This window comes from Salarias fasciatus, chromosome 18 (assembly GCF_902148845.1).
Source record: "Salarias fasciatus chromosome 18, fSalaFa1.1, whole genome shotgun sequence".
Taxonomy (NCBI): Eukaryota; Metazoa; Chordata; class Actinopteri; order Blenniiformes; family Blenniidae; genus Salarias; species Salarias fasciatus.
Window position 1 is genome coordinate 12,491,000 of NC_043762.1, and position 25,511 is coordinate 12,516,510.

Here is a 25,511-nt window from a genome sequence, read left to right on the forward strand (position 1 = left end):
CCCCCCCCCAAAAAAAAAAAAAAAAAAATTAAATAAATAAATGAAATTCAATTCCCAGCATGCAAGAGAAAGGGTGAAAAGATAAAACACACACCTTAAAGATCATTAGCAATTAATATTTTGGGGATTGGTGAAGAAAAACAGCGTTAAACACTTGTTTAATAATTCATACTATAAACAAGAAAGTCTCCCACTTCCTTAATAATTTAGACGTAAGCTAATGTTGATTTATTCAGGAAGGTCTCTGCCACCAGCGCTGCCTGGAGTGCCCAAATTTGAATTAAAGTAGGACAGTAGCAGGCGAGTCTGTAATAACATTTGTATAATTTTATTATTGCTCTGGGCTCAGTTCATTTCCTCCTCCAGTAGCTGCGTGAAATTGTTTGATTCTGGAAACTGCCTTGAGTCTGCGGCTCTGGGGTTGGAGGGTGGTACAGGAACAGGAAGGCATGCGACACTCTCCCCGTCTGATGCTGTCACACACACACACACACGCACGCACACACACACACAGGAAAGCAGAGAGTGAGGGAGAGATAAATAACTTTGTTATTCTGGGTTTTTGTAATACTGTTACACTGGCTCACTTAATAACTCAAGCTGTCTGGAGAATATGATTGATATTCTCACTCACCTTGTCACTTATGATGAATATTTTACCGCATTTATTCGAGATCGGAAGCCGAATAACTCATTCATTACGTTATTGCATCGTATAAACATGAGTTTGTGCTCCTCTCCCGTCTTTTCTGCTAAAATTAGTCAGGAAACGAGTCAGATTTTGACCTCTAGAAATAAACTTCACCGTGAGTTGGCCGTTGTGTGATTTCTCACCACTGCGTTAGGATTTTCCTCACCAGTGATAGAATGGTAATTTAGAAAACTCTGATTACTCCAACACAAACAATTCGGTTTGTTTTTTTTTGGAGGGGGGGTATTAGCTCATGTAACACACACCTGAGACCCCGATGGCCTCCACGCAGGAAGGGAGGGAGGAGAACTTCTGATTGGTTTCCTCGGGGCTCTGCTTCCACATTCCCTCACTCCTCCTCCTCCTCCTCCTTCAATTCCTTTATGCAGAGCAGCCCAAACTGCAGTTTGATGAAACACATTTGTTTGACTTAACTCTTCCCGCGCCGTCGCGGCCAAATCTCGAAGGCCTGTCGGTGCGACGTGGCCCACCAGCGATCGGGTTAATGAGAGGATATATGTACAAGTGCGGGACTTGACCGCAGGAGCTGTTTTCCATTTGGGTTTGGCCTGCTCATGTTATTAGGGAAACCTTTATTATTGTTGCCCTCTAGTGGGAACCATATAATAGGATTACATTTTATTAGAGCCTTCCAGCACCACCCAGGCAGCCCCCCACCCTCCCCTCCTCTTGTCTCGCTTCCCCTCGCCGCCGTGTCGCCGACTCCTCCGACCACTCAGGGCAGGACGGGAGCATTCGGGGTAGCCAACAAGTGGGCGAAGCAGGGAAGCCGTGCGGGAGGGATTCTCTTTGTTCCCAGAAAACGTCTCTATTTTTGAATCCGATGCTGAAGTGAAGCCGTCCGACCTGCAGAACAGGCCGCGTTTTAATAGTCTGCCTCAGTCAGCGGGTTAGCGAGGTGCTAGCAAAACAGGCTAACTGCTGACAGCCACATCAGCCAGTGAGGGGAAGATGCTCTGTCATCTGGATGTTATCTAAAGTTAAATCAGTCGGTGGGAGGAAGACGCTCTAATGGTGGAACTAGCTCATCTCACATACAGTCTTTCGTGTTACATGCCGCGGTCATGAGTTCATTCAGAGGAGTTCGCTCAGGATTAAAAAGACGCTCGTAGTTGAATACAATAACAACTGTCAAGACTCCAGCTTCAGCTGGGAACAGGGTTAAAAAAGACTGGAAGAGATGAAGCTTGACAAATGTTTTAAAAGTAACAAATAATAAACTTATGGAAGTTGCAGTAACAAATGACTCATTTCATATCAGTCATCACTCAGAGAGACATTTCTACTTTTCTTTACAGTGGGGACATACTTTATGTTGTTGTGTGGATTAATTCAACGTTCCTGCAGTAAACAGGAGTTCATTGAAATCGTAACAGAGCTTCCATAAACTGAACAGTGAGAGAGACAGCAGCTCTGCAACTGAAACCTGGACTAACCGGATTCCACTGCGAGCTCCTCCGTCGTGCACGGCCATCATCATAATGAGCGCGAATCTCTGCGAGGTCTCGCCTAACGGTGTCACTTGGACGACGGCGTGCAGCTAAAAACCGCCCAAGCTAAATTCCATCGTTGCCAAAGATAATATTTGATGAGCAGTTGGGGCCTGAACCGGAGCGGCCCTGCAGGGCAGACTGAGTCAGGATCTGGAGCCGCTTCAGCACTTTCCCTTCTCCATCCCACTCCCTTACGTAACCACAGGCCATCGCACGGGCGTGGCGAGCGCGGCAGCAGTTATTAATATGCTCCGAGGCTGGAGCGGCGCTTCTCTCGGTCCGCCGTGATGTGCAGGCAGCGCCCGGCCCAGACTCATTCAGTACGGCCTGTTTGGAGGCGCTCAGATACGATCGGGGACGGTTAAAGATGGTTTCCAGCTGCGTTTTTGACAAAGCTGCTAATAGATCAGTGCTTGAATCAGAGAAAAAAATAAATAAATAAAAATCTAGACTGCAGTTAGTCAGACAATCTTTAAAATTATCAAAACAGCAGCTACTCAAGCTACAAGTGATGTTTAAACGTGGCAGGTATTTCTTCATCTTTACACCAAATAAAGGCTCAAAACAGATTAAACCTTTAAATGAGGATAAAACAACTCATATTTAGACATATAGTTTGGGTACATGTTCAAAAGGCTCTCTTTTCAGTTTAGTCATTCTATTTATAAGTTTTGTACAAACAATTTAGTTAGGTAGACGTTTCATCACATTTCAGCTGCTACATCCATTTCAGTTGATTTCACTTTTTTGCCATTTTTGGTCATTCTAATAGCTTCAGATATATTAGTACTATTAGTTTTTGTGTACATTTTGCTATTTTATGTTTTTCCCCTTTTCTTTTCAATGTTTTTAAACGTTGCAGATAATTTAGTCTATTTCAGTACTCATGCAGTGTCAGATGAGGTTATTAGAGTATACAGTACATAACTAAATATCTAATATCAGACTGGAGCTTTCATTTATCTTTGATATATTAGTGGTTACAGGGTAGTTAGCAGCTCAGACTATTTATGATTGATTTGTCGGGTTTGATGTTTGACCTGAAAGAAAATAGAATTGAACAACTGAACAACTTTTGAGTTTGAAGCGACAGTCTCCAGCTCACCGACACGTTTCTGAACCTCCAGATGAGGAACCTGCTTCATAAACTGACGGATAAGACCAGGCCTGTTTTACATGACAGCATTTTCAAGGGAAAACACAAAACTTTCCTTGTGTTTCAGGAGTTCGTTTACACAACAAATGTGCTCGAAGCCACTGAAAACACAACTTTTTGAAAGCAGCTGCTAAAGTTTAGCATTACAGAACAAAACCCCACAATCCCAACTCTTGACCCGGCATGCTGCAGCACGTTCAGCGGTTCTGTCGTTGTAAATGAACGTTTTTAAAAAGTTGCTCACACAGTACACAAAACTTTTCTGAAACTTAAACACACATAACCTTATCATGTAAACCGGGTCTTATGTTGTAAACTCCAAAAGAACTTTGATGACGGACTGAAACAGGTAAACCAGGGTTTTTGTCAATGACATTTCTTAAAAGTATATAAATGCAGTTATTAAAAAATGTCTGATTACTCTCAGTTCCCGCTTCCCCAATGCTAACTCCATCATGCCCACTGTGGTGGAAGCAGCATCATGCTGTAATATTGCTGTTCAGGCTCTCTCCGTCTGATCTGACTGAGCTTGAGCTATTTTTCAAAAAGTAATGTGTAAACATTTCCATCTCTAGACGTGCAAAGCTGGTAGTGAGAAACCACAAAAGACTTGCAGCTCTACAACGTACTGACGAAGAGGGTAGGAATACAGGCACACACAACACTTTACACTTTTTTTCCTTCCACTTCATAATTACGCAGCACAGTGTTTTGATCTATCAAATAAAATCCCAATAAAACATTTTCACATTTGTGGTTGTCATGAGGAGTACTTTCCCCAAAGGGGACAAAGATTTACAATCCCAGAGCCAATCGGAGGCCTGCAGGCCACTGATGTCACATTTCCAGCTCAGACTGGGACCCTGATGGAAAACTCCAGAAACCAGGTGGAGCTGGTGGTCAGGGAAATGCCCCAAAAAGTAAACTGGAGAGAGATATTCAGAGTTTCGGGGCAGCAACTTTTAAAGTTCTGAAAGTAAATATGATCAAATGCTTTGGAAAAGGTTCATATTTAATGTTACCTATTTGTCTTTTCTTTTTCTTTCTTTTCTCATTGTGGAGGAAAGGAGGTGGAGCAAGCAGCAAACAAAGGAAGTCATCAAATCGATAATCCAAAAAAAAAAAAGGACAAAAATCCAAACTTAAACAATTAACATAAAACACAGAACTTACAAGAGAGAATCTGGAAAAAGCCCAACACGCGCTGCAGTGACCAGGTGGAGTCAATCACACACTCAGACTCACACACACAGGTGAAACACATCAGGACATCAGCAGCAGGCAGACAGGAGGAGAGAAAGGCGCCTGAACCGGAGGCAGCGTGACCTTTCAAAATTAAACAGGAAATGAAAACGTGCACCTGCTTGATGTGAGCTAAATGTGTTCGTTCACCACTGGAACCAGGTGAAGTCATTCAGGTAAACTAACCGGTTCTTGTTTATATGATCTTAAACTGTCCTGAGTCACATTAACTTCACAGATTGTCTTTAATTCCATTTATTCAGCGCAGATTATATAAGATCATGCCCTCGTTTGTCATGTTTTTCACAAAATGCTTAGAAAAACTGTCTATTGTTACTAATTAAAGAAAATACATGTTTCACTGAGCTGTAGAATTATTTAATCCATCAATAACTTTCATTTTAAAATGCATCCTTTAAACCACGTAATTTATTCATTCTGAAAAAGAACAACTTCTTTTTCAGCCAAATTGTGACCAAATATATGATTTAAGAGGATTAGTGCAGCAAATCTCTCGAAAAAAACTAAAAACATGTCACTAAAAATGAATGCAATGATTTTTTTGGTGCAAAATAAAAGAAAGTTAGTTATGTGGAGTAATTTTATTCAATAATGTAATGTAATGACTGATTACATGTCAGAGAAGCCAAGATGATTTATTCATCTTAGAAAAACAACTTTGAATGACTTGAACTTGAATGTTAAAATCTGACTTGAAAAATAAAGGTAGGAGCTGAGAATCAGTGTGTTTAAAGCCACTCGGATGATGATTCTCAGGATTTTTAAAGCATTGCATCAGTAAGTCTGTGACTTTCTAACTGAACTGCATCAGACATTTATCTCCTTTTTCATAATGAAGCCATGAATCTGATGAAATGCCATTAATTTTCCAAACCCTCCTGCTTTAAGATGATTTAATCATGACTTCTCTGACAAAAACAGTTTAACCTCAAACTACTAAAAGCACTTAAACCCAGACGAATAATGTCCGTGATGCTTCTTAGAACACGGCCGCAGTCCGTTTGTTTAACTTTTCCCAGCTTTCCCGGCTCTTTCGGCCGACATATATAGCTGTGTGAAGTCATTGGGGGCTTTCTGTTCTGGGGCCGGTTTACATCTGCTACCAATCTGGATCATTTGTCCTCTGAAATACGGTACAGTGAGCCAGGTCTGGACCCGGGTACACAGCAGTCAAACAATCCGCTGAGTTTTCTTTGGACTCCGTGCACCACATGCACTCCTCTGGTTAGTCTCAACCAAACATCTGATGCATATTTTGAATGCTTAAGTGAGAGGGTCACATTAGGAATGGCTTCCATTTGTGTGGAAAATGGCTAACGTATGGGGTTTTAAGGCCCCGGGTGATATAGTTTGTCAGACTAATGGCGCAAAAATGTGCGTGCGTCCGCCATAGTTTGTGCGTTGGCGCACTTAACATCGTCACCCCGGTTTCCCTGCGGAAACTTTAACGACTGGATTGGACGGACACGAAAGGGAGAACTGGACTGATCCTCAAAAGGAGAAATGTTTGTTTGTCATGTGCTGAAGATGCTCTGAGAGAGGAGGGGGGGTTTGTCGAGGGGAGCTGGAAAACGCTCAGTCAACCCTCAACGTGGCATCCTGCATTAAAAAGAAGAAGAAAAAACACTTGCATTTTGGTTTTCCCCCTCTGGATTAAAAAGAAGTAAATATTTGCTTCACACGGATGTTTTCTCCATCCTTTTCTCATAGTTCCCCGTTTCTCATGCCGGCTTATGTTACAATAACAAACTCATTCGCCTCCACTGCAGCTGGTGCGGGGAGAGGAATGACGCGCGCTCTGGACAGTAGGGGGCGCGAGAGGCGTTCCGGCTTCCCCCCTCCTCCACTGTGCACAACAACGGAGATAACTTTTTCAGAGAAAATGCACGGGAATAACTGTCACTTGTGGTGCTCCTACGTGCACGGGATCTCGCTTCTTCTAACCCAGGCTGCGTGATTGTTCCGAAAACGTTGACTTTGAAACGTGTAATTCCTCCACTGCGCGCATCCCCCAAGTCATTCTGAAAGCCTCAGAAGTGCCTCAATCTTCCTGAAATCATGCATGGTTGAACATTTGAAATGAGCTCGCACATCACCCTCGGGCACTGATTCAGACTTGATTGAGGCAAGGCAAGCTGCAAGTGCTTATTTATACAACCGCGTCATTTGGAGGCTGTCCAAAGGGAGGAAAGGAGACGGAAAAGATTAGAAAAGGGGAGAAAAAGCCCTCCGAGAGCGAGGCTTTCATTATTGCATTAGAAGTTGATTCCAGACTAATCAACAAGTGCATTTATGGTTAAAAAAAAAAAAAGAAAAGAAAAGAGGAAGGTAGAAGAAGAGGGAGACTACACAGGTTAGATTGAGAGGTGGAGAGAGAAAAAGGAGGAGGAAGAGAAATCAAAGGACCCCACCAACAATCTATATAATTATCATCATCTGCTGCTTTTCCTCTCTGGCAAAGAAACACTCCATCCATTTGGAGAAATGCCCCCGGGGAACGTTACATCAAAACTAATCATAACGATTAAAATCAGCTCCTCTCAGAGAAGCAGGCAGGAGGGGTGCGGGTGTTGTAAATGCAGACAAAATTATTTATTTGATTTTATAAAAACATAAACTCAACAAAGACTGGGGCGCTGCTGCTGTGATCTCTTCCCTCTTTCTTTCTTTTTTTTTTTCTGCTGGCAGTTTTATTCTGCAGATTGGTTTAGACTGGGGCAGAGACATGAGCTAATTGTATCCTGATCTTTGCCTTGAGGGGTTTCGGAGCCCTGGAGCAAGTATTCTCTGTATTTTGTTCTGTCTACCTTAGCCAAGCTATTGCATTTCTCACTGGTGTAGGAAGAGCAGCAGATCGTGGGGCCAAATCGGAAGGAAAAAGGTGCACAAAAAGCTACTTTGTGCCGCTCTATGTTTCAGGTAAGCGAAGATTTATTTGGTTTGCTGTTATTTCCGAGCTCGGATGGACTGGGACATTGAGGCGCAGCAGCTTTTACGCATGTGCCAAGCGATTCGAGCGGTACAGTTCTTAAAAAAAAAAATATTTAACCACTTCCTGGCTATTGTTCCTTGCTTACTGTACGAATGTAGGAGCGGGTCGGTGATATAGGAGGATTTTTTTTGAACCGGGGGAAGCGGCGTGGTCGAGCAAACTGTCTCCACTTATCCACCGTGCGAATTCGCTCCTGGCGCGTTTCGGGCTCCGAAAACATCCGCGGCTCCGCGTCGCTGTTACAACTTGCTCCTAACTTCCCTCAAACGCGAGTCGTATGGGGTTTTTTCCCCCCGTGGAGGTTTTTCAGAGCCCACTTCGTGTTTTTTTGCGAGTCGGGAAACAGTTCCATTTCCTGGCTGCCCCAGATCTTCTAATGAAAGACGCCATTGTGGAGTAATTTCGCCGCGGGCGTTTTTCTCCTTCTGTATGACAGGATGTACCTTTCTACACACGTCAATGCAGAATCTGTGAATCACCCTTTTAATACGTGCCGTTTCCGCGTTGGCAGAGTCACATTTATGTAAAAAAAGCAGACAGGAATTGGAGCTGATTTTTTTTTTTTTTGCGTTGTTGTTGCCGGATTCCTCCTCCTCCTCCTCCTCCTGTCTGACTGCGCCGTGCGTAATCTGCTCCAAGGTCCGGACGCGAATCGGCAAACACACAGTCACTTAACTAGCTCCAACTAACACCGTGTACTTACTTCTCAAATAAAACTACCACACTGTGCATGCAAACGTTTACTCCAGCTCTTGAATGCACTTTGGTTTGTGCGTCCGAAACGCAGAAATAGACGGGGTTTTTTTTTTAAATAAACATTTGCCACCGTAACGCATGGGAGGTAAAAATAAGAGAGATAAAAGGAAAGCCTCCATGCTCTGGTCACATGGGAGAAGAGAGAGAGAGAGAGAGAAAAGAAGAAGCCAGCAACCAGTTTCACCAGTTCCAGAGTGAATGGATGGATGATGATCTGCGAGCCGTCAGCTCCGATCACCTGATGGCGCTGTAACTAAACCACAGCGCGTCACTGTGCAGCCTCCGTGCGCCTGATCCATGGAAAAGTTGCACTTAAACACACTCCAGAGGATATATAAAAAAAAAAAAGTGCATGCAGTTTAAAAGAAAAGTGGTCCTCTGAAGTGTCTGGTTTTGTGCGGCTCTCACTTCCTCCTCTGTGATGCTGCACTCACTCACTAATGAATATTCCCGAGCAGACATGTGGTTCCACTTGAAATGCAACTCCTGATGTCTATTATGTGAGTCACTGGATGTCAAATATGAAACTTTTTTGGAGTTAGTTCTTTCGCACTGTGGACTTTCAGGATTTTTTTCTCCCCACAAGTCAGAAACATTAGAACATGTATATCTCCTTTATGTCGGAATGGGGAAAAAAAAGCTAAATTTTGATTGTATTTCTTCCTTTCTCATTTAATTATCTAAATCTAACTCATTTGCATTACAAATTTGAACTCTTTCCCACAGCATTTATGCAAAAGTTGTGCATAGATGAATGTATAAAAGTGTCTAGATTGACATGACAAAAAGAGGTCCTCTTATTACATGGTATATTGATACTGCTTTATTATTTTTGAAAGATACACATCATTATGCATTAATTTCAGCATTACAAGTTAAATGAGATCCAGATATGATATTTCAAAGGTTTTATTGATGATTTAAATGCAAAAATGTTTTTTTAATTATTTTCTAAACTCTCTCCATTAGCAATAATCACAAAATATTGCTAAAAATATTGCACAAAATATTTTTTAAGACAGATGTTTCATTACTTACAAAAATATTAATATGAGAGAATTCATTGATTTTTTTCACACGTTTTGTGATGCTTTCGATAATGTCAAAGAACTACTTCAATTGAGTATTCTTGAAATTACATAGTTTTGCTTTTTTTTGTTTTTTTTTTTACTTGAGACTTATATACGTTCTATATTTCCATCAAATGCTTCCTCAAACGGATAAATAGATCTCGATTCCTTCAAAGTTGTGTGGAGTTCACTGGTAGGGCATAAAACTGAGCGAGCGATGCTGTGAATTGTGCCTCCACCTGTGAAGCCTTTGCTCTCTTTTTAGCCGTGATAGTGACTGAAGTTAACCCAAAGTCTGAGCCGTCTGCGTGGACATTTGAAACAAATGGCCGGGGGGGAGGAGCGGGGGGGGGGGGGTGCAGCATCGCAGAGACAACCCTTCCAGATTATGTAAATACTCGTCTGCTCGCCTCCGAACTGAATGTTAATGCTCTGATCTGAAATGCTAATCGTGTCTTGCGCGATATGTCGAAACAGTGAGGAGAGTTGCATTGTGGGATTGGACAATTTAAACTTGCTATGCTTCTGCAGAACCCCCCCCCCCCCCTCCCCCCCTTTTGATCATTACAGTGGCAGACAGGAGCTCTGTGAGGCTTGTAATACGGAGCGGTTTGTTCCTTAAAGTAGCAAAAGGAGACGATTTAATGAGCTTTGAGGCCCGTTTGCCGGTTTGTTTGCGCGGATGCTGGTCGGTCGGTTGTTGCACGGTTGTGCAGCAACAGGTAGGACGAGCGGGCGTGATGCTCGCCGACGGCTGCTTCCCGCTCGCCGCTCCTCCGGTGGAGTTCTTCCTTCAAGATCTTTATTCCCTCCAACTCCCAGAGTGATTCTGTGATATAAGAGCTCCACTCACTCACCGCCCCCCCCACCACCACCACCACCACTTCTCCTCCACCTCCCACCCACCCACCCATCCGCCCGTTCTCTTTCACTCTCTCTTCTTTCTCCCCTGCAATTTTCCATAATGCCTTACAGATTTTACACTCAATCCACCTTTGCGATGACAAGGCTTTGAGGAAATCCAATTCCACCAAGCTGTTTTCAGAACTTACTCTCCACAGGCACACACACCCGCTCGCTCTCCCCTCACACACACACACACACACACACACCATCTCCACAAATTAGTCAGGGAACAAATTACCTGCATTCTGAGTGTGATCCCACGCACTTTGCCGGCTGCCTTACACAGGTCCCCTTTTGAAGAGCAGCCATGTGATTTCTCTCCCTCGTGCCCCGCAGGCCCCTTTGCCTTCTGCGAGGGATTCTGGAGTTGAATTTTAAAACTATGTATGGCTGCTGCCTGCGCTTATCAGCGCGTGCACAAGTGGCATGCAAATCAGACCAGGATCACACACCGCATTGGAGGCCTACACTCAAAGGCAAGCTTAATTGCTAATTGGGTATCTAGGTGTGAAACTCACACTGCCAATGAGAAGCAGGAATGTGGATGTTTTAAGGCCAGTGGTTGAACTAATTAATTTTAATCTGAATGTTATTAAAAATTGTGGATTCTCTGCATTTTCTATGAAGGGGGGAGAGGCGGAAAAAATAACAGCCCAGGAGAGTGCCGCATGCACATGGCGGGATACTTTGAAAGCCCGCTCGGACGTGTGGCCGCCTGGCTGTCCGCCCCGCTGCACCACCGTCCGGTGGAGGTGGCGTTTGCACTCTGCAGCCGTCGCACGCAAAAGCTCGTGTTTTCACCAGGGCATAGGCGGAAATGGAAGGGGGCGCCGCAAGGGGGCTTCGACCCCTGCTTCCCTGGAAAGAGCCGGTAATTACCCGACTCGATGTATTATTCAGGGAAACTAGTTAACTTCAAACAAGACTTGTGAAGCTGTACTGATGATCCAACATGGATTAGATTACTGTAACTGAGATACTTTAGGCAGAGTACCTGAGTACTAGTTTAACCATCGCTTGCAGTTGCTCTTACAGACTTGGGTTGTAAAGAAACGGTTGTAAAGCTGCTGTCTCTCTCTATATGCTGCACTCGTAGCCTGCTGTTAGTGCTTCAAATGAATGTTTTCGTGCCTCTGTCTGGAATGGGTCGGCCACTTTGAAGGTGTTGTGCTTTGTGTCGTGGTGCCGTCTTGCATTGTATTCTTTACAAACAGCCAGATGAGACATACCGGTTTGGCATTTCTACAATCAGGGATGAACGCATACTTCTCTTTCCATTCCTCCTTGTGCGGTTGATCCTCGCTGTCAAACCTTCTCTTCACTGCTTTCGACAAAGACATTTTTTTTTTCATCTTGCTGCTGTTCTGACTTGCTAGTTTACCAAGTTTGTGGTTAGCTAGTTACTCATCAACTGCCGGTGTCCACTAAGCTTTAATATTTAACCTGCATGACTGTTTAAAATCTGTTTCCCTTCCACCTGGTCCCACAGAGGAAGTCTCCGATCATACATAAAGTTCTGAACAGCAAGCGATCAATCTACACTGCTCATTAGCTGACTTAACAGTTACTATTTCACTAAACTTGGATCAATTTATGATCTGAACTGAAAGAAAAAAAACACTAAAAACATTATTTTTTTAAGTTATGAACAGTTTAAGCCTGTCCGCCTTCATAGTGGTCTGTTGTGGTGCTTTTCACCTCCTGACATCAACATGGGATTTCTACTCTAACACCAGGAATTGATTGCTATTATTGAATGAGTAAAAGTTACTGGAGTTCCAGCTGGATATGAATATTTCTCTCTCTTTCCTGGTTATCTGTGAGTAGAAAGTGTTGACTTGTTTGTTACTGTTTCACTAAAGTTAAAGAATTCAAGGACTTCATATGTTAAAAACTGGAAGCAATTGTGTTTTGAATAAAAATGTATCTGTAATCGGAGCACGTCACTTTAACACTGTTTCTGAAATCCAGTCACTGAAGCTTCAGTACGCTAATGTATCAATCATTTAAACTGTCAATCTAAGCTGCGTTCTTTCACAGAAAGTCACTACATGTCCCTCTGTACACTGTTCAGTCTGGATTCCATCAGCTGCAACTGGGATTCAAACTCAGATCCCCCACACTCAAGGTCAAGACTTAACCCATCGCACCACCAGGGGGGACTAGTAATGCATTGAACTTATAATGTGAGGTGCCTCAAAAGACTGAGCAGTGGTGTCCATGCATTTGTAAATCTCCTAGACTACATGAATCCAGCCTCCTGCAGAGTGATAATGTGTCTGTTTATTAGCTCTAATGAATGACTACATGTCATTTTCACTGGTGAAATATTTAAAGTTTGCACCGGTTTCTGTGAGAAACAGTTAAAAAAGATGTTTGCAGCAGTGTATTAGATGTAATGTGATGAGTTGAACCTGATGTGCTTGGCTTGAAAGTGGATTTGTTTTAATATTCTGTGATCAGTCGTGCACGTGGGCTGTGGGTCATCGCAGGCTTTGAACTTGGGTTGAAGGGATTGTGAACAATAGTGGTCGGAGGGGGGGAGGGGGCAAAGGGCAGCCAGCTGTGCGCATAAGTCCAGATGTGCACGTTGACGCACGCTCGCTGAGGCAGGATTCGGGTTTTTTTTTTTTTTTTTTTAATTCCATTCCGGGGAAGAAAGGAAAATGCGCCACACATACCTGCCCCTGAAACAGCGACAGCCCCAAAAGAGCCGCGGGCGCTACAATGCTCGTGTTGTCGGGGGCTTTGACTTCTCCCACCACTGCAAAGACGCTGCTCCGCGCGACGAGCCGCTCCTCACTCGCTCCCCGCGCGTCTTCACATCTGGGCACGTGCGTTTCGGAAGGGAGAGACGAAGGGGGAAAAAAAGAGAGAGGATTTTTTTTGTTTTTTTCAAAAGGAAAAGAAAAAAACGCCGTTTTGAAACTCTGAGCCGCGATGGACGAAACGGATATCATGGACTTAACGCATCAGAAGGCGAGGAAGCGGCCGCGTCCAATCAGTTCCGCGGACGAGTCCGTGCACGCGTCCCTCAAGCGGCTCCCGGTGCGGAGCGCCGCGGACTGCCGCGAGCCCGCGCTCATGTTCGCGGTGCGCGGGGAGCCGGTGCCCGCCGCGTCGCTCAAGCAGAATGACCACCACGCGCTGACGTCCTCCCCGACCACCGTGATGCCGGCGCAGGTGAGCGCGTGCGGGTCCGGCGCCGTGCATGCGGAGGGGAGGGAGGGAGGGAGGGAGGGGGAGGGAGTGGGGGGTGCATTGTAGCGGGGGGGGGACAACCGTGTTGATCTGTCACTTTCTGCACACTTTGATTCAACTGGATGATCGTGCGCGTGACTGCGCGCACACACGTCGCCCTCTCCTCCACCTCTCCATGTCATCCTCCATCTCCAAAACTTTTGCATCCCCATTTCTTCTCCGTCTCCTCAGAAATCGGTGTTTGTAGGTTAACATGAGACAGTTTCTCCAAATCCTATTACTGAATTCAAGTCGCTCATTTTCCCCTAGACTGAGACTGATGCTCCAAATTAATTTGGTTTTTGGAGATTATGGCCCACAGGAGTGGATGCTTGTGGCAACATTCAGGTCAAGGTCAGGCTGCTCCATCTCAGAGAGAGAGAGAGAGAGAGAGAGAGAGGGAAGGGGAGAGAAAAGAAAAAAAAAACTCACTCTCTACTCTTGAGTGTGGAGTGTGTTACAGTAGAGAAGCGATTCTGGTGTCCTGAGTGACATTTGTTTGTGTTGAATCAACCAGCCTGCCTACAACTGATGGAATGGTTCTTTAACTGTTGGGTTGCAGCAGGCATCAGTTCTGAATCCATCAGCCTTCATGTAGTTTTTGAAACTGCACGTTTGTGATGATCAGCAGAAACTGAAGCTCTGCTCTTTTCTCTTGAGTACTTGACACTAGAAAAACAGATTCTGACGTTTAATAACGATTTATTGGTGTTTTTCATATCTGCTATAGATGCATCAGTCCACACTGAGTTGCTTTACAGCAGAAGCTGAAGCTTTCTAGAGTGTTTTACACACTGAAAAGTAGATTCTGGTGTATTTTTGATGATTTATTTGCATATTTTTGAGATGCTAGTTCAATCAGCCTGCTTTGAGTTGTTGTAATTGCCCTTTAATTGTGATTTTACTTGTTTCTATGCAGTGTTACACTGAAAAAGCAGATTTTTTTTTTGTTTCCTGTCGTGGGTTTTGTGTGATTGTGCTTTCATGTGGGCTTTGCAGCAGCGTCTTGAGCCTGTCTCTCCCTGTTTCCCAGGATAACCGCTCCAGCATGTCCAGACCCATGATCACACGCTCACCAGTGTCTCCCTTGAGTAACCAGGGCATCCCAACACCTGCACAGCTCACCAAATCCAACGCCCCCGTGCACATCGATGTGGGCGGACACATGTACACCAGCAGTCTGGCCACCTTAACTAAATTCCCAGAATCCCGGTGAGTCTGCACTTCTGCTTCTTATCTGGATCTTGTGGTCGATTTCTTTCTTTTTTTTTTTTTTTTTGGGAGGCGAGCCCAAATGTGTTTGTGCGCTGTCAAAAATTTCCTCGCAGTTTAATGTCACCCTGTTTAATGTTTAATGTCATTATGTGACAGTCAAATGTCACATCTTGTCAAATCAGCGTCTGGTGGATGCACTCGGAGGAGGGGATGTCGGGAATCGGAGTGTGTCTTTGGTTAGCGCGGGGTTTTTTAAGGTGCGATCACATAAAGCGGAGCTCACAGCTATTTTAAAGCTGTAAACAATTGGTGGGAGCTTGCAGAGGGGAAGTGCAGAGCCCAGACAAAAGCAGCTTGGTTATTCTGACAGATGTCACAGCAGCAGTAAAGAGCCAAAGGGCGCGGAGCCATCTGGAGGCCGCGAGGCCCGAGTGTCGCTCCCAGCCCGGCCGCAGGGTGACTGGCAGGCGGCCTGAGGCGGGCCGGAACCAGCTGGACCTGACCTCCATTCCCCTGTGACTCTACTCTGCTCTACTGTCTCCTGCTCTACTCTGCTGTGTTTTACCATACTGTGTTCTGCGTTCTACTCTGCTGTGTTGTGCTCTGTTATAGTCTGTTCTACTCCACTCTGCTCTATTCTACTCTGTACTAGGCTGTACTCCACTCTTTAATTCTCTTTTTTTGTTTTTTAAATTTTTTTTGGTCTTTATCTTCCAGTTTTTCTGTATATTATTTCTCCCTCTCAGTATTTCTATGTATTTTTTTTGTTTTCATTTTTTTCATTCAGTCTTTTTAAAAGCAATTTTCCACATTTTCAATCCTTTCTCAATTTCATTTTTTTCCTTCTTTCTAATTGACTTTTTTCTTTTTTATCTTCTGTTTTTTATTCTCTGAATATTTTATATTTTTCTTATTTTGTTTGTTTACTTTATTACTTTTTCTTTTAATTTTTTATATTTTTCTTTCCTTACTCTTTTCTGCTTTAAAAAGAAGTCTTGTTTTATTTTTTTGTTCAATTCTTTAACTTTTTGCTCGAATAAAGAATGAATTTGGTTTTGAAATCTCAACATGCTCTCCACTACCCCATCCCCCCCTCCCTCCCCTTGGTTTCTGCCCCCCCCCCCCCCCCCCCCCCCCCCTCCCTCCCTCCCCCCTCTCTGTGGGCAGAATCGGTCGTCTCTTTGATGGCACAGAGCCTATAGTCCTGGACAGCCTGAAGCAGCACTACTTCATTGACAGGGATGGACACATGTTCCGCTACATCCTCAACTTCCTCAGGACGTCCAAGCTCCTCATCCCAGAAGACTTCAAAGTGAGTGCGCAGTCCTCCGTCCTCCACACTGTGACGCCACGTCGGCTCCAGTCAGCAGTCTCGGCGACACGCCGTACACAATGCGCGCCCGGGCCAGAAATATCTGGAGACACAGAGCTCAATCAAGATGTTTTTCCTCAGCTGGATTCCCTCCAGCGTGCCAGTAACCAAACAAACAACGGGGCCGCCGCTCCAGCGTCCATCCGGGGTGACTCTCACTGTATGTGACACATTAGCATTTCTGTTTCATATGTGTCATTTAGTTCAGTAATTACCGAAGTTGCCCCGGGGTAAAACAAATAGCCACATTTATCTGATGGGCTGTCCGGGCGCGCTGCAGCGGCTCCATCAGTGGGGAAAAGTATGTCGGTTAAAATAAGCAAAGACAAAAAGTTCAGGCCGAGGCCGGACTCGCATTAGGTGGGCTTTGCATGAGAAAAAGTGAAGATGTGGTGCAGTTTAGGCCCCGCGGCCCCCCGGGTAAGAGATCCGCCTCTCCGCGCCCCGTGCAACCCTGTGCTACATGTCGCACCGCATCTCCTCTCCTGCGGATCCTTGGTAATTTCTGCTGAATGGTGTCTTGACTGCGGTTTATTGCTCGTTCATGCATTTTGCTGCTTCTTCTTCACATTCCAGGGAAACAAAAATGATTTTATGAGCATATACTTCCATTGTACTACAGCAAATATGGATTACGTCGTTTTATTTCCTGTTGCATTAAGATTTATATACACAAAGAATCATCGTGTAGACAGTGATTCTCATGTGGGAGTCAAGGGGTCAAGGGAGTGCCTTTTCCATTTCCATGATTTGTTCCCATTATTTTCTGAGAATCCAGATTGAAAAAAAAAAAAACACGAGAGGATAAAAAGAGGCTACTACCAATGAATCCAGTGAGTCATATCGTAGGTATTTTATTTGCAAACAACTCATCACAGTGCAGAATGATTTATTTGTACATGTCAGGAAGTCTGGATCCCCCTATGCACATGTCAAACAAAACCACAATAAGACTCTGTTTACACAACGTTTTCTCGTGAAAACTGAAAACTTTCGTGGTGTTTTGGGTGTCCGCTTCCTTGGCAACAGTAGTCGGAATCTCTAAAAACAACTTTTCAAAAACTCTCCAATTCCGTCTCTGTGGAAATGGAGGGGGGGGCTTTTTCATAGTAGCTTTCACACCAGCACTGTTTGATTCAGACCACAGATCACTTCAGGGACTTTGTGGAAAAGTCTGCTTCGTTTGGGCAAGTGTTGAAACTCCCCTGATCTCTGATCCGGATCACACAAGCAAGCTATGGTCCCGATTGATAACGCAACTGAGAAGAAACAGACGCACCAAAAAAGAGTTGGAAATGATCTCACGGACAGGGAGGGTGAGGGAAGTGCAAGCGCTGGTCAGACAACTACATATTGCGGTAACTCGTGGATAGCCGCTAGCCGGCTACTGGGACGGGACTCCCGCTTTCGGTCTGGATCACACAATTGAACGCCGGTTTCTTCTTCATCAGGCTTTACTTCCTCTCTGGTCAGTGGTCATTTCTGTTGACAGCGCCCTCAAACGAGCAGCTGTTATAATTGTATGATGTTGTCCATGTGGTCCGGTTTCAAAAGGGTGTGAAAACAATCCAAACCAAAGGACTCTCTGTCCATATTCTCCTGGGACTTGGTGGTTTTCTGAGTAGAGTCACTTGTAATAACTATCTAACTTTTTTATCCATCAAAGTGAATGTCCATGTACTCACAACTATTATTGTTCATGGCCTATTGTTCTCTGTAGCATGAATGTATGTGGTTTCATTCCAAAAACAAACAACAGCACCCACTACTGGCCCAAGATGAAAACTACGTAATTTTCAGCATTTTATTTTACTCCGTTTCATATTGAGTTTAGTGTATAAAATTTCTGTAACTGATCTGAGAGCCACTGCTAGAACTGTCATCTCATTTAGTGTAAACTAAATGATGATAAACTGCATTTATTTCCCAAAATTTGTTCTTTCAATTCAAATATTGTAGAAAAATACAAACCTGCAAAGAGTAGATGCAGATCGTTCTCTGCACTTCAAATCCCAACTCGCAGAACTCACCATCATATTTTCTTTGCCCCCGTCTGTTCTGGCAGGACTACAGCCTGCTGTACGAGGAGGCGCGGTACTTCCAGCTGCAGCCCATGCTGGCCGAGCTGGAGCGCTGGCGCCAGGACCAGGAGGTGGGCCGGGTGTCGCGCCCCTGCGAGTGCCTGGTGGTGCGCGTGGCGCCCGACCTGGGCGAGAGGATCACGCTCAGCGGCGACAAGGCCCTGATCGAGGACGTGTTCCCGGAGATCGGGGACGTCATGTGCAACTCGGTGAACGCCGGCTGGAACCACGACTCCACGCACGTCATCCGCTTCCCCCTGAACGGATACTGTCACCTCAACTCCGTCCAGGTAGCGTCTGTTCTTTCTGACGCTTTTCGCCGGCTCTCTTTGCAGCTATCAACTCGAGGACTCGGTTACAGTGCAAACTGGTATCAGGTCATTTATCTTTATTCATCTTATCCAATCCCAAGAAACAAGAGTTCTTTGAGGAGTTCATCAAAGCATTCATTTAGAAAACTGTCCTTACACAAACCCAACATCTGACTGGATATGAACTTTTAGCTTCAGAGCTGCTGGACAGCCATTTTTTAGATTGAAACCTTGGTCTTAAAGTGGAAATCGTGCTTTTAATTTGAACTGAATGGAAGCACTGGCACTCTGAGACTGATGGGGAACTAACATTGGAATTGTAGAGAAACACTGAGAAACACATCAGATGATGCCCCTGAGTGTCTTAAGCGGTTGGTCGATCAATGCTCAATTTAGAGTAAAATTGGGCCTTTTAATCCACTCTATGCACCTATTTTTGTTTGCTGCCGATAATGTCGGACATATTAGCCGAGACCATTTTCTGGGAAGATTTTCTCACCAGACCCTGATGAGTGTTTGATGAAAGCTGAGATTGAAATACATGTGGAAATGATTTGAGACCGCACAGAGTTTATCTTCAGCTATCAAAGGCATCTTTGTCTACACGGACAATTTTGAGCCAGAAGGAGCAGATCCACTCCAAATTCGATGAAAGACGATTAACTTGTCACTTCAGTATTTCTTTCTAGATGTATTTTCGCCCGTCTGTTGCAAAATGAATACATTCATTGAGATATTAATTCATTCCCACCCATATTATATGAAACTTATTGGGTCTTAACATTGAATTTTTTTACAAGATTTTCATTGTACTAAAACACCAGTGTTCAGTAATGTGGCAACCGTGGAAAAAATAGACTTTTTATTTCAGTTTGGCCTTTTTGTGACGCTCATCAAGTTTTAATCAAAAACAAATGGCGTATTACCACGAAAAGGAACCTAATTCAAAGCAAACAAGGTTTGAAATATACTACGATAACGTCAAGTATTTGAATGAGGACAGTGCAAAACACTGGGAGCAGTTTATGCTAACAAATTAGCGGACACTGGTCAAGTTTTAACGTGTTTCAAAGTAGCAACCATGTCAGTCAGCAGAGAAGCTCTTATTGTGCTGAGTTTTTCCTCCGACTTTCGTTCATCGACTTTATTATAATAAAATATGACCTTTGATGTACCTCACATTCTTATCGTTAGCTCAAAATGTTTGATAGCTTCCAACACAAACAACTCAATTCTTTCACTTCAGTGGCAAAACAAACTTGGAAAGGATAAGAGCAGATTGTTGTTGATGCTTTTGTAGCATCTATTTACCAATAATCTAAAAGTTTGACAGAATGAAAAAGTAAACATTTTAGATTGTTTAAAACCCGTTGAGACTTCTTAAGCGGTAAAATAAGTAGGACGAAAACAATATCGTTCCCAGCAGATCGTTCTCATTACGTTTGTCGCTTCCATTGATCAACGTTCTAAAAGTCTGACAGAAAGACACAGAAAATGCTGTGGGGGTCAAATAGGCAGCAAAAAAACATATAAAGTCATGTAAACAGGAGTTAATCCGTTCGCGCCACAGAAATTTTAAGCAAACAAATCCAGAAATGACAACATTTCCAGGAGATTATTTGCAAATAGGCTCACTTTGTGCAGAATCTCAGTGAATTAGAGCTCTTTGTACAGAGGGAGGAAATGAATGCACAGAGGGAGAACATGCAAACTGTACACAAAGAGATCCTCTAACCACTTCACCATCAAATCCAATGAAGTCTGAAATCCTGCATGAGGAAAATATACAGGTCTGTGTGCAAACCTAAAAAAGCTTTCCTATCAGGATTATTGCACTTCTCAGCAAAAAAAAAAAGTCACCTTTGTCTCAACTCCACTGTTGCAATCAGAGTGTGTTTGGCAATCCGGTATTTCCCCTGATTACATATTGATATTCCTCTGATTCATTGATGGTGAAGTGCTCAGACACGCATCAATAAGTCAGCACAGAGGAGCATTTTCGAAAAGATTTCCCAATGATCTGGACTCCGTCTCCACTGTGAGGACGTCCAATCTCCACCTCCTCCTCCTCCCCCCCAAAACACACACACACACACACACACACACACACACACACACACACACACACACACACACACACACACACACACACAAACCAACCCGTCTCTGAAGTGTGTGTGTGTGCAGAGCGAGCCTGCTCCCTGGCAGCCTGTCCCCAGGCAGGGCCCATAATCCTGTTTGGTTATTAAAGCACGCCGGCGGTGAATGCTGTATCTGCGGCTAATGGAGGGGGGTGCAGGGGGGGGCTTGGGAGAAGGAAGGGAGCGGAGAGAGAGCTGCCAGCAGTAGGGGGACCTTTTGTAGTTTTGGCGGAGGCTCGAGCCTGGGGGGGGGAGCGGGGAGCAAGAGAGGGGAGAGAAGGTGGGGAGCCAAGTGGCCGCCCCCCCCGGGCCTCTTCGATGGAATGTGATCCCGCAGCCCCCCCGGACACGTCTGTAGATGTCTGCGAGGCGAGGAGCAGCTACACACTCGCACACAGAAACAATGAGAATGAGGCAATGCAAGAGGAAAAAGTCTGGAGAGACTCTCGTCCAGATTCCCGTCACAGTTCGAATGTTGCTGCAGCTCAATCCCAGAGATCCACGTCAGTGAGGCGCTTCTCCATGATTCGCTGCTTTTCTGATCTGTTTATTCAACTCATCGCTAAAGATAATGGAGTAAGAACGGCTCCCCAATGCTTTAAGAATCCCTATATATAACATATACTATGTTAAAAACATGGAGTATGGGAATCCTTGAGTATAGACTCATTCTCGTTGAAGCGAGGAGCAGCTACATACACAGAAAAACAAACTACAAGTTCATATTCATTTCTTTACACATGAAATATTTGGTGGGGAATGAAATATCAATTTAAATGCTGCGACTTTTCAAAAATCAATAAAACATGCTACCAGGTCCTTGTAGATTAAACTACCAAAATGCTAGCTTGTCCATCGTTACATCGTGCATTGTCGTTTTGCTTTGTATTCCAAGTTGAAGTTAGACAAACTTTAGCTTGTTGTACGTTATGCGAGTGTTACCTCCAGGACAAGCCAGACTCGCCTCATTTCCACTTGTTAACAAACAGCTAGCTGTAGTCTTCTGTTTGGAGATAACACTGCATTATTAAATTCAAAAATCGTGACCTTATATGATAAATTTGGTCCAAAATATAAGAAGGCAATGTTGTTAGCTTATTGTATATTAAACTACAAAGATGGTGAGGAAAACACTCAGCCAGGTTAGCTTGGCTTTCCCTCTTTGTGCTAAGCAGCTAGCTGTAGCATTATATTTAGAGTTGATATTCATTGTATAGGTTTCTTCTTCCTCTCACATAAAAAAATACATTTGACATAATCTGTGTCATGAGTTACAGTTTTTGTCTTTGTTTACTTTTTATCTCATTGCTAATGTCAATGCTAAATGTTAAAAAGTACAAAGAAGGGTTGTTTGGACGTCCCTCCAATCAAATGTCTCACCAGTCCTCCTCCGCCTCTCGCAGGTCCTAGAGCGTCTCCAACAGCGCGGCTTCGAGATCGCCGGCTCCTGCGGCGGCGGCGTGGACTCGTCCCAGTTCAGCGAGTACGTTCTGCGGCGGGAGCTGAGGAGGACGGGTCAGCGGGGGCCCAATTCAAACAGGATAAAGCAGGAGCAGCTGGACTAGGAGCCTCCTGAACCTCCACCCCGGGGCAGCAGGGGGCGCCGGACTTTTCGGAGCTCCGTGGACTCTGTTTTTCTTCATTTCCTTGTTGATGTTTTTGTTTCTGAAACTTGACAAACCATCTAGAGAATTAAAAAAAAAAAAAGAATAAAAAGAAGTGCGAGAGGAGATTTTTTTTTAATTTTTCTTTTTTTTTTTTTTTTTTTTTTTTGCCAGAAGGACGCTCGCTCAATTTGAGATTGCAAGGACATTTGTGATTGTCTAAGCCCCACCCCCATCAACCAATTTAAAAAAATAAAATAAAGGATTTATACATGCTGGATCCCCCTAAAGAAAGTTTGTTTTAAAACTTGGAGCCTACATTAGGTTAAATATGATTTGAATCACACGTTTTGTTGCTGATGTAGTGTTGCAGAACCCCCCCACCGTTCCCAAGAAGACGACTCACGCCATGCTAACAGTACCGAATGTCTCAGATGCCACACACACGTCTTCAGTTTTATTTCCTTTTCACAAGAATAATGTTGAATATTGTGACACCCATGAATCTTACGCTTATAAATACGGTTTGACATTAGCAATATGAAATTTTACCATCTATGACCTTCACACACACACAGTGAGACAAATATCAAAATGTGTATAAGTTATTACACCATTTGCCTTGGGAATTATTTAATTGGATCGTGATCTTCCTGTAAATTTCCATCGTATATGTGTTTGTGTTTTTACATCTTTTTAAAGCGAATTTGTTGCCTCAGACATGACTGAACAGATTAAAAGCTTATTGTACTACCCTCTCCACTCCCAAGATCACCTTTATTTCCACCATACATCCATGGACTTGAAGACAACCAAATCATCAGATTTGACTGAGGCATGGAGCAACAAGGCGTAAATAAGACGAACAAGCAGAAAGGCCTGAACTTGATGAATCCAATCGACTTCTTTTGCCTTACTCTGAGCCCACTTGCTTGCCATCAAACGTTTTGATAGTTGGGAAATGAAAGCTTAAATCATACGGGTGATAGTTCAAAAAAACATCAGTCCTTAGAAATGCTCTGCTGAGGTGTCTACACCAGAAACATCTGCGAGAAACAGCAAAGTTTTAATGGAGTGCTATATATTGTCATTGCAACAAGTTCCAAAACTTACAAGTTACAATGAGATTACTGGGGTTTGAAGACGCCCAGGCAGCCTTTGTTTGGTTGCGTTGGCCAGGCATCTATTTAAAGAACAATGAAACAAGTAGTCAGACATGTTGGAGGAGGATGTCATCAAATGTAAATGTAACTTATTGGGGGAAAAACTCACAATAACAGTCACTTTAGCTCTAAAACCTGAGCTGAAGTGATTATGAACAAAAGTATTTTCAGATGATGTAAATTATTGCTTCATGAAGGCAAATGTGCTAAATTGACTGTGTACATTGTTTTGCAATCCGTTCACTTACTGCATGCTCTAGCCAACACAATCAAAACAAAAAATGTTTTCAGATATTTGATATTAATCTATCATTATAAACTCCACTCAGTATTTTGTGTAGCCCTAAAATTCCATATCACAAGAATGTTGCTTTCTTCTTTTCAGTCCAGTGGGTTTGTATGATATACCTTTTGAAATGTTTCGGTGACGTTGCAAATCTACTTGCCTGAAAATAAGAAAGCAAAATGCTTCTAAGCAAGTTAGAGGCATAATGAGCTTAATCGAAATGTTCAAGACCATGTTTTTAATAAGCTCTCAGTGGCTCAGGCCGGTAAATCTCAGATAAAGCGGTCAGATTGTGTTCCCTGCTTCGATTAGTGATCCGTCTCATCTGGATGTGATGGGATTATTTCCTACCAACACGAATGTGCTCGGCGTCAGAGGAGAGTGAGATCTGTTACATTATGTAGTGTTTTTAGCTCCGCGTTTGACCGGAGAGGTGAGGCAAGCTGCCGTACCTCAGAGGATTGATGCTGGTGCATCTTTACTTAGTTGTATTGAATGCAGTCGACTTCTCCACGCAAGTCCTGTCAGTTGTGCTTCCACATATTCCTGCAGGGGCTAAAATCCAAAGTGAAATCCCACACGGAGCCCCTGTCGTCTTGTCTCCATCGCTTTTGGCAGAATCTCCACTTTCTTTGGCTATCTGCGGCTGATGCTGTATGTCTCCCTTTCAGGCCTCTTTGCCCCAGATTCCCTTTTGACTGACTGTTATTCTCACAGGCTAGAGGTGCAACTCCGAGTGCTGCACGGCAATGCTTTTGTTCTGCATCGCGCAAATGAAAAAGAGAGATCCTGGGCCTAATTATGCAGGTAGCTAGCACATCAACTTTCAGTGAAAATCATCAGATTGCACTGACAAAATACTGCAGGATCTTTTTATTTATTTATTTATTTTACAGTGCTACACATAATTCAACCCATAAGCCTTTAAGATTTCCTTTTTTGTTTTATTTTTACATCTAATATAGGGAAACAAATCTTTAAAAACATGAAATGTTGAATACCTGTAACGATTTTACTGACCTTGAGCCGGGCTAACCTTATCTCTATTTGTTGCAAAGCTAAGCAGCTAGCTTTATATTTCTAAGTTACTCTTAAATCTTTTGGAAAACCAGCTTCAGAAAGTTTCTTGTTTCAACTACTCAAAAAACCGTTACCAGCATGCTAACTTTATTATTTTCCTCCCCTTAGAAGCAGTTTTATGGTAAAATTTGCTAAATATTTCTACTTTAGATTTTTATGCTAAGCTAAATGGCTAGCTACAGCACATGTTCTTTATTTTCAGCATAAGGGCATACTATATCATGAACCTAGTTACTTCAATTAAACATCTAATATAATGATTAAAAAAAAAGCTTCAAGTGGGGGGAATTAGCGACATGCTAAAGCTAGATTAAATATCTCTCTAATTCTGTAAAAAAAAAAGTTTTGAGTTTAGATTCAGTAGTATAGATGAGTAATATTAGCAGAGTCGGGTTAGCCTTGTTTCCTGTTGTTGCTGCTGTAGTGAAGAGGTAAGCAGCTTACGAGGACTTCAAATGCATATATTGATATTTGTTTGAATTGTTGTCAGATAACTATACAGTCAAATATATAGTATCATGAACTTAGTTTCCATAGGAATTAAAAAAAAGACAAAGCATTCATTAGCTTTTAGCACAGGGAACTAGCTAGGATAAAGTTGTTGTGTGGGATATTTTTAGTTTCTTTTGTCATTTTATTGCATTTTAAACATCTTTAGCCATTTTTTTTA

General features: G+C 43.4%; 1 protein-coding gene across 2 annotated transcripts; it reads left to right on the forward strand.

Annotated features, from left to right (window-relative positions):
• The first annotated feature begins 6,828 nt into the window (after positions 1 to 6,828).
• Positions 6,829 to 23,070, forward strand: kctd1 (potassium channel tetramerization domain containing 1). Of its 2 annotated transcripts, none has more exons than XM_030114441.1 (5): positions 6,829 to 7,543; positions 14,622 to 14,800; positions 15,971 to 16,115; positions 18,241 to 18,546; positions 22,112 to 23,070. In XM_030114441.1, the coding sequence occupies exons 1-5, from the start codon at positions 7,535 to 7,537 to the stop codon at positions 22,271 to 22,273; spliced, it is 801 nt and encodes a 266-aa protein (XP_029970301.1). In that variant the 5' UTR covers positions 6,829 to 7,534; the 3' UTR covers positions 22,274 to 23,070. The 2 variants fall into 2 exon arrangements, with proteins under 2 accessions (XP_029970301.1, XP_029970300.1); XM_030114440.1 differs by lacking the exon at positions 6,829 to 7,543 and adding an exon at positions 13,272 to 13,531.
• Positions 23,071 to 25,511: the final 2,441 nt, after the last annotated feature.